The sequence below is a fragment of the Echinococcus granulosus genome (genome assembly GCF_000524195.1).
Source record: "Echinococcus granulosus chromosome Unknown EG_S00066, whole genome shotgun sequence".
Lineage (NCBI taxonomy): Eukaryota > Metazoa > Platyhelminthes > Cestoda > Cyclophyllidea > Taeniidae > Echinococcus > Echinococcus granulosus.
This window is the reverse complement of record NW_020170446.1, coordinates 5,244-13,548: the sequence shown is the minus strand read 5'-3', so window position 1 is coordinate 13,548 and position 8,305 is coordinate 5,244. Positions and strand designations below refer to the sequence as shown.

The following is an 8,305-nucleotide window of genomic DNA, read 5'->3' as shown; positions in this document are numbered from 1 at the left end:
CGCTATGCAGTGATAGTTAACGTGTCCCAAACATTTAATTATTTAAGGTGCTTAATTCACACAATTTTGAAAGTCCATTAAGCAGGCCATTAGTAAGGTAGTCACTGAAATCATGATCTTTATCTGGCATTGTGAACATATAAGTCGCATGAACGGATCTAATGAAGTCATTCTAAACATTTTGTCAATACGTCCATTCTTGCAAAAAATATGCAAAACAACGTTAGTAATACTGACCAGTGTACAGAATGCAGTGATGCTAAGTGGCTTCAAACAAGCACCCACCACCAAATTATGAAAACTAACATTCTGCAACTATCACAATGGCTCCTAACAATATGCGAACAGGGGTATCAATGAGCTTGTGCTCTCTCAAAAAGAAAGTATTTTGCCTTACGGAAAAATGATCAGAAATTTAATAACCCATTTCACTTAGATAATTCTAATGTAGTAGAATTTGGCCAAAAAGAAATTGGTTCAAAACTAAAGAGCCTTTTTAGGAACAGGAGTGGGGGAATCTTCGAACATTTACTTAGACTTGGTAGTATTGACGTGTTTGAACTACAGCAATTAAAACAAATATACAAAAAGCATTTTTATTTGGGTCACATTTTGTCAGTAAATTACTTTAAGCGAGCTCTACAAAGAGCCTGTAGCATAACCCATTGTGTTATTTTAAAGTGCGTCGTACAAAACGTTGATTAGTAGGGCCACCTTTGCACTCCCTACTACTTACTTTTATTTGAGTAGCACGTAATTAATTGGTTGGCTTTAAGTGGACTGATAAATTGACAGACCCTAAGATACTGTCTTCTCTTCGTCCATCTATTTGCCTTCCTATAATCCACTAATTTTAATGGTCTGAACTAGTCAGAAATGGGCGAATAGCTGTTGACAAGGGATGTAGCAGGTAGGTTAATGAATTAGCGCGTCCCCAGAGTCCGAATGCAATGTTAAATCGGCCATTTGAGGAACAGCCATGCTGATAGATACAAATAAACTGTGCATAAGATCTGCGCATTTGGTGAAAAAGGACAAATTTGGAATGGAGCTAGTTCTAGGAAATATATGCCATAAAAAATGGTATAAGTCTTTCTGGATTAATTTATTTAAAAAAAAATGTATAGTCACTTACTCCATCTTTACCCATCGAAAACAATGATAGGTACAAAGCTCTTCTACACTTTTACGAAATTTTTATTTGGAAAGCCAACAAAACATTTAACTCCATATCTTTAGCCTTTTCTTCACATCTTCGTTGCCCAACTACTCACTCCATTTACTCCCCGACCAATAATTTGGAACTTTCTAAGGCAAACGTTGATCACTAAGAGAAAATAAAGATGAAGATTAGGAACCACCCCATTTCCTTACTTCCCTACCAGAGTTCATAGAATTCTGGGCCTCAAATTATACACCAGTTTCAACATCATTTACCATGACACCGTAAATGCAGCTAAAATAACGTGAAATTGTTAGTTTTGCCAAGACCGGATTGACTGCGTTCACTCACACTGATTAGTCACACTCAATGATCACATATCTCAGTATTGGAGCAAACTTTTCACCTTAAAGCACACTGCCATCCTCCCACCGATCTGTACATGGCCTTGCTAACGCTTAAATGGATAGCTCATGATGCTAATTAAAAGAGTTTTACCAACCAGACAATGTAGCAAGAAATTCACCAGGGATAGTAGCAGTACGAAAAGACTTGAAGCAGTTGGGAATTAGAGCTAAATTTGGACTTCATCAGTCTACCTATGATTAAGGTTTCATGTACTGATCTAAGATATTACCTTGCGTCAAGTGAATGTCTAGCTAACCAGTCCAACCATTAATCAAACTCTCTTCGAGTTGCTAATCTCGTAGCCTATGCACTCTCGTCTATCTGCTCGAAGAATATCCGCCAACCAGCTGATTCCAAAAGAGAAATGCAAGCGGAAATTAGGCCAAATTATTAGTGCAAGTATTGTCTCTGAGTGGATGGATTATTCTCAGCTTCCTTTTCGGATTCTCTATCACAATTCAATGGAATCAAAAGAAGTTAAAGGCGCAGTGCAACATCCTGAATTCTCAAGCAATTGTGAAATGAACACTAGTGGCAAATGCGCCTACAATGTTTTATTTTGTGGAACGCAAGCACATGTTATAGAGGTACTAATGACGACTTAAAAGTGTAGCTCCAGGGCGCTACCTGAAATCAAGCCAATATATAACCCAGTAAATGGTTTGTGTTAAAAGCAGTCGGTTCGGTAGGCACGTAAACGGAACACAAGGATGAACTTCCGGGTTGTAAATACTAGATTCCCGTCTTCGGATAAAGAGGGACGCAGAGTGACTGTATAGTTTATTCCAAATGCGATGTTTCCAACAAAGTGTAAAAGAAGATTAGAAATTGCTGATTACTGGAAAATGATGTCACTTTGCTGACCACGATGCTCCACGCCGTTGAGGAGTGCCGATCGGGTTTCTCCTTTGTCGAACTGAGAAATAAGAAAGGAGAATGCATAATGACTACCATTGAACGCCGTTTGCCAAGTGCTGATCACTTCTACCACGGTATCAGCTTGATTAGCAATACTAGCCAAGAAGTTCTAAATGCATACTTCTGTGACCTAGCTAAACAAAGGGCGCATTGAATTTGGTGCTTACTGTGACCTAGCCACGTAGAATTAAGGGCGGTATCCTGCAGTTATTCTAAGGAAAATGGAGTACTTCTCGTTCATTGTAGGGTTGGATGTATGCCTAACGAGAGTGGATGCAAATACTTTCAACGGTAAGTTGACCGCTAAAGAGTAGAGTAAATGAGCAGGAAAGCCGATGCGAGTACGATACAGCCCAAACATGAAAAATCACTTATAAGAGTAACAGAGGAAAGTAGATATTTACTTACGCATTTAAGAATGCCACATTTTGTCAATTTTAGCCGATTCATGAGATCTATATCATCCAACCTGTCCTTCTGGTTGGCACACCTACGTGAGGTGGTTGAGGCTGAGGAAGATACACTTTTAGAGTCGGTGGTGAATGCAGATGTAAATGCAGAGACACCTGCGGAGGTTAAGCACATTGCATCTTAATCGATGCTAGCTGTTTCAGTCAAAACGAGTTGAACATCGTTAGCTTGGAACAAAAAAGAATGAGGGAGAATGAAGCTATAATCAAACATAGCACAAATTGTATAGCCAGCGGAGAAATTCGGGTGGCAAGGAATTCCGCTGATTAAGCTTTATCTCAGGGTAGACGATTCGCAACTAGCAAAGAGCAACGTAAGCACAGTGTACACACACGCAAATTCAAGTTTCGTATGACCTATCCTGCACATAACTTGATTATGGAAACTAAAGTGAAGAGGAGAGAGTGAAAAAAAGGCAAACTGAAGGAAGGTGAAAGATGGAAAAGGTGGAATAATAACCTACGTGATTTTTCATTTTCATCGTTCACCGACTTCTTTGGCCTTAACCTTAAGGAATTGTTGGTAGGAACACGTTTCCATTTTCGGTCCTTTTGACCATCCCTGTCGTTACCTGAATCGGATGCAGTGTCAGAGTCAGGGGCCAAGACGAAAGGAAGCTCGTCAAACATCGATGGCATCGTTTGTCTCCCGGTTTTACCAACTGACTGTCAGTCACCCAAACCGGATCTTAAATACATGTAATTACCATCTTTTGACCACAGATAGAAAAGGGGGCTGTCACAGCCCTAATGTCACTGGAATATAGTGAACATTCGTTCATGGCATGCATCTGATTGGACGATCAGCGGCCGTGAGCTGTAGTCGAACTGTTACCAGGACAATCAGTTGAATAAATTCTTGCTTAATCTTGTCAAGTTGGCTTGTTAACACTCGGTAGTTCTGCTCCAAACATTAGCCCTGTTCAAGCCGATTTGAGGAAACCTCCGATGATTCCAGCTAAATAGTCCATTTACAATTTGATTTCTTTCCTGTCATAACAAACACGGAGAATATAAGCTGCGGTGCTATCATAGAAACACTTCAACTCTTCCCTAACGCCACTTCATAAGGATGCTACATTAACTTGCAGCTTCAGGCATATATTTCACATTTACTTTAACGAGCTATAGTCTTAAGTTACACGAAAGGCCTGAACCAGTCTTCCAGATCGGCTTGTGTATTAGTAATCGGCATTCACAAAAGTGTGGTAGATACTTTAGGACATTTAACCATTTACCACAAATCAAAGATTATTAACGACTCATCTGTTTCAGTTGCGTCTAATTCCGTCACATTTACGGCATCCGTCTGACGACTTTAGTCAGGTATTATATATAATATGAATGGTACTGACCTGAGGCCTAATAACATCACAAATTTTTGATTCTCGGGATCTTCCAGCCCAAGTGAATTTTTTTGCAAATCAGCAAAGCCATTCAGATTCTACTGAAAATCAGATGCCGTGAGAAGGGGCTATGGATTAGTTGAAGCATTATGCCGATTAATGCAATTTGATCTGCCGCAGATTGCAATCAAAAGGCGTTAGTTGAAGAGAATGGTTTGGAGAAATCGCTCTGATACATGCAATGTTACTCAGGATGCAAAACCTGCAAAACTTTGCGCTGACTTAACATAATTTTAGTTTTATTAGTCTGCATTTATGTTTGAAAATATTTTTTGCCATCCTCGCTAAAAGTAGCCTTTAATATTTATAACTTGGTCTCACTTAGTGATGTATTGTCAAAGCTCTAGTTCCATTCCCTTTCATTGTTTCCCTTTTCAGTATCGACACCAAGTATAATTGAAGATCTCATATTGTTTTAAATTCATGCCACCTTTGAGAATATTTGCACAGAGGTGCAAATGCTACTGAAGGCTAGCCGTCGAATAACATCTAGCGCTAATACCATCTCCTCAACCAATCGCAACACTTTAGCACATGGAATCGGGCGTAACTTCCCCTACTGATTGGCTGATGACAAACTGCCCCAAAACCACAAATCTTAGTGACTAGAGCTCCAACAAAAGAACATGGTATGCTGATTTGCCACAGTAACCAGTGCCTTGTTAATTGAGCAGTCTTCATAAAGGTAAATGCATTTTAAAAGCTCCATCTTTTATTGAGCGGGTATTTTCGACATTAGGACGCCGCTTCGTGGCGCTAGTGTTTGCTAACAAAGCATAATCTAGGGCAGCTGCTAGCGCATCGTGTGGGTCATTTGCAAAACTCTACCAATTGCCTCGGTACTCGTCAAGTAGTTTGATGAGCTCGTTCATTTAAATTGGATAGTCAGAGAGCTCATGCAAACAGTTGACTCTTTTGCTCAAAAATGGTCCAGGAGCGTAATCAGTGCCTCAGACATACGAATTGCATATCAATTGAGTGATTTTCATTATGCGATTTGGCTCCCTCTTCCACCTTGTTTTCATCTGTGTGATCAGATGATGATAGTGATGGTGTTGAATATATAATGGATAAAGCCATGGAGGAAAGTTGGCTAATCATTATGGACAGTCATTAACCCTGGCTTACTACGCGCCTTTCATTGAGTCGCGGTCTAAAAAGTCTTACGGATGCTAAAGAATCGCTTCTTTGAGGAGTCCACAGTGAAGAGAATGCCTAGATGCTGCTCTCACATTGCTTGTTTAAGATGCTATACACCTGTGTGGCTTTCGTATTTGTCTATTCCATGGTTTAAGCCCGTACCTGCGGCCAAATTATTCGATCCGTCAAGGAACCGGTCGCCTAGCGTTCATATTTTGTTCGCATCATAAAAGAATGTAAAATTGCTTTCATTGATAGATATCTTTAGCCAGCTTGTACCCACGGATGAACAAAGGCATAAATTTTCAAGAAAATTATCACATAATCCTGCGTGATTTTTCCCAACTTTAATGTTATTCCTGGTTGAATGATTTACGTCTCCACTGCTCACATCATCGCTATTACTGTACTTGAGAGTGCTTATTTGACAAGACACTGGTTGCCATGACAATTTAGCATACCGACCCTTTCGTTGGTGCTTTAGGTAGAGGAGCCTAGCTCATCACAGGCCTATCAATTGGGGGAAGTTTTGTCCAATGCCATGGGCTAAAATGATACGATTTGATGAGGGGTTAGTGTTAACGCTAGTTTTGGTTCAACGGCAAGCCTACAGTAGCATTTGCAATTGTACTTGCTTCTGATAATCAAAAGGAAGTCAATAGAAGGGAAATTGAACCAAGGCTTTGCCGAAACTTTACTGAGTGTGATCAAGTTAAAAATATGAAAGGCTATTTTCAGCCAGGATTGCAAAAATGTTTCCTAAAATACATGTAGACTGGTAAAACTGAAGTAATATTCGTTTACTGCAAAGCTTTGCAGGTTTTGCGTCCTGTGTACAATTAAACACATTTATCTTTGCAGCTCTCGTTGTGGAGCTACCAATTCAATCCTTATGTATTTCCACACATGTCATCTTTGCGAACCACAAGAGATTTTTCGGTGGTGCGTTAAATGAAGCGAAGTTGTCAAATATTGACCGCTTTGCATGGGTTAAGCTTTGGTAGGCAATAAATCACGGTGGGCCAGGAGTCTTTCAGGCTGTTGAATTTCAGTGTTGCATTCACAGTTTCATGACCGATGCACGTGCTTGTATGTGCTATACAATGATCCCTCGAGTATAATACACTGTTTCACGTACCCACTTATTGACCTCCGTGACTTGATAACAATCAGTATCACCCATCTTATTTTATATTTTCAGTTTCATTCCTTTATCAAAGTGGACTTAGCAGCTCACTTTAAGGCTTAATGCGCAATTGGAGCAGAATTATCTCTATACCGTTCCCAATAATCAGCAGTTTGTGGGTCTTCTGCGAGACGACCAAGCGAGATACCCTGAATTGATAGTTAAAGCTGCATTGGTAAATGTTGCAAATGCCGAGTGCTAGCCCTCTAGATAAAGCTCCACCCTCTGATTCTTAAAGAGCTGAGGTCAAATAATATCCCAAAACATCGAAACAAAGGGTGTACGAACCATCAAAAGACCTCTGATAGTAAGGCATACTGTTGCAAATTTGGGCCGACATGTAATAGCATGGGAATGAGAATGGGCTATCTAAATGCGGATCAACTCTTTTTTTTCAAAGCTCATAAGTTGTTGTCCTCGGCTGCCATAAAACGAAATTAAGTGCATCAGCACTATCTTACCATTCAATGAATCTGGCAGCAGACGGAGCAGTGCGGATTTTCCCCCTTGATTAAAGCTACGTTAGGCATGGAAGAATCATCTGTGTCATAATCTATAGGTAGTCCCCTGTATAAATTGCCAATTTTCTGTGACGAAGTACATATGGCCACCTTTTGAGAGAGACACCGTGATGTGAATCTTTCAGCGTATTGTGAATGCCTACAACGATTGTAGTCGCCATAATTTTAAGGTTACAATCACATTACACTGAACAATCATCCATTCTGTAGGGCCCCTGCCTGAACACATGTGCATCCCTTGGCTTAAGTTGTCTTGAAAGATATGAGAATTATTTTAGTAAAAGGATTGCATTTTTAAAGAAATCAAATGAAACTGTTTGCTGCTACTCCTTAAAATATCTTAAGGATTTATCGAGATTTAACAGGGATAGTCTCTTGCACCTCATCAAAAAATATTCGTTGCAGTCATTATAAATCGACGAGAGATAATTCAGGTGATTTGTATAGTCTCTTAAAATTGCTTCTAATCCTTGCTGAAGCCAATAGCTCTCCACTGGCTCCTGCACCGCCAAATTAGTTATTATAATGCTTCTAGCGCAATCGGATGGAATGGGTCAGTTATGGTGTGAGCTTCAAGCGACTCGAGAGTAGTCGAGATGGCGAACCCGATTTGACTGAGTGGCAGTGGATGCGATTGGACCTCTCCATATCAGAGGGAACAATGTATCCATTACTAACACTCTTAGTCCACGCTTGCTCAAGACAAAGACGACATAGCCATGCACGTATATCTTTTGCCTTGAACACGACAATGTCCTATGATTTTAATCAGGGATTGCTAATTCTGGCACAATTTCGATTCAGGATCAAACCCAAATCATGTAGACGACCGAATCCTTCTCTCGGATCGACTTTAATTTTCTCAACAGCTATTCTCAAAAGCCACTTGGAAAAAGGGGTATTGCTTTACCTCAATAAAAACTGTTGCATTCTGGGCCATAAAATGTGTCTTTTTTCTGATTTGATTTTGATTCCTTGCCTTATGGTCTCAATAAATTTACATTCACATTTACATAAGTGTAATAAAGAGCTCAGGAGGTGTTTCAATTTAGAATTTTGTGACTGTTAACTTATAAGAGAGGCAGTGGAAGAAC

At 39.9% G+C, this 8,305-nt stretch overlaps 3 protein-coding genes across 3 annotated transcripts in view; 2 read left to right on the top strand and 1 right to left on the bottom strand. All coding sequences in view use genetic code 11, as the record gives it.

Annotated features, from left to right (window-relative positions):
• EGR_06917 (hypothetical protein) overlaps positions 1 to 1,331 on the top strand; it is a gene marked incomplete at both ends in the record, with an annotated part of 4,714 nt that extends 3,383 nt beyond the window's left edge. The window contains 2 exons of the mRNA XM_024496166.1: positions 381 to 618; positions 1,128 to 1,331. Coding sequence (XP_024349369.1) covers positions 381 to 618; positions 1,128 to 1,331 — 442 coding nt within the window. The remainder of the gene's footprint in view (positions 1 to 380; positions 619 to 1,127) is intronic.
• A 544-nt stretch (positions 1,332 to 1,875) lies between these two features.
• On the top strand, positions 1,876 to 2,175 carry EGR_06916 (hypothetical protein; the record flags this gene model as incomplete). Its single annotated transcript, XM_024496165.1, has 1 exon — positions 1,876 to 2,175. One exon carries the CDS (start codon positions 1,876 to 1,878, stop codon positions 2,173 to 2,175), a length of 300 nt encoding a protein of 99 aa, XP_024349368.1.
• A 3,537-nt stretch (positions 2,176 to 5,712) lies between these two features.
• EGR_06915 (hypothetical protein) overlaps positions 5,713 to 8,305 on the bottom strand; it is a gene marked incomplete at both ends in the record, with an annotated part of 6,630 nt that continues 4,037 nt past the window's right edge. Inside the window, 3 exons of the mRNA XM_024496164.1 lie at positions 5,713 to 5,923; positions 6,136 to 6,263; positions 8,122 to 8,190. Coding sequence (XP_024349367.1) covers positions 5,713 to 5,923; positions 6,136 to 6,263; positions 8,122 to 8,190 — 408 coding nt within the window. The remainder of the gene's footprint in view (positions 5,924 to 6,135; positions 6,264 to 8,121; positions 8,191 to 8,305) is intronic.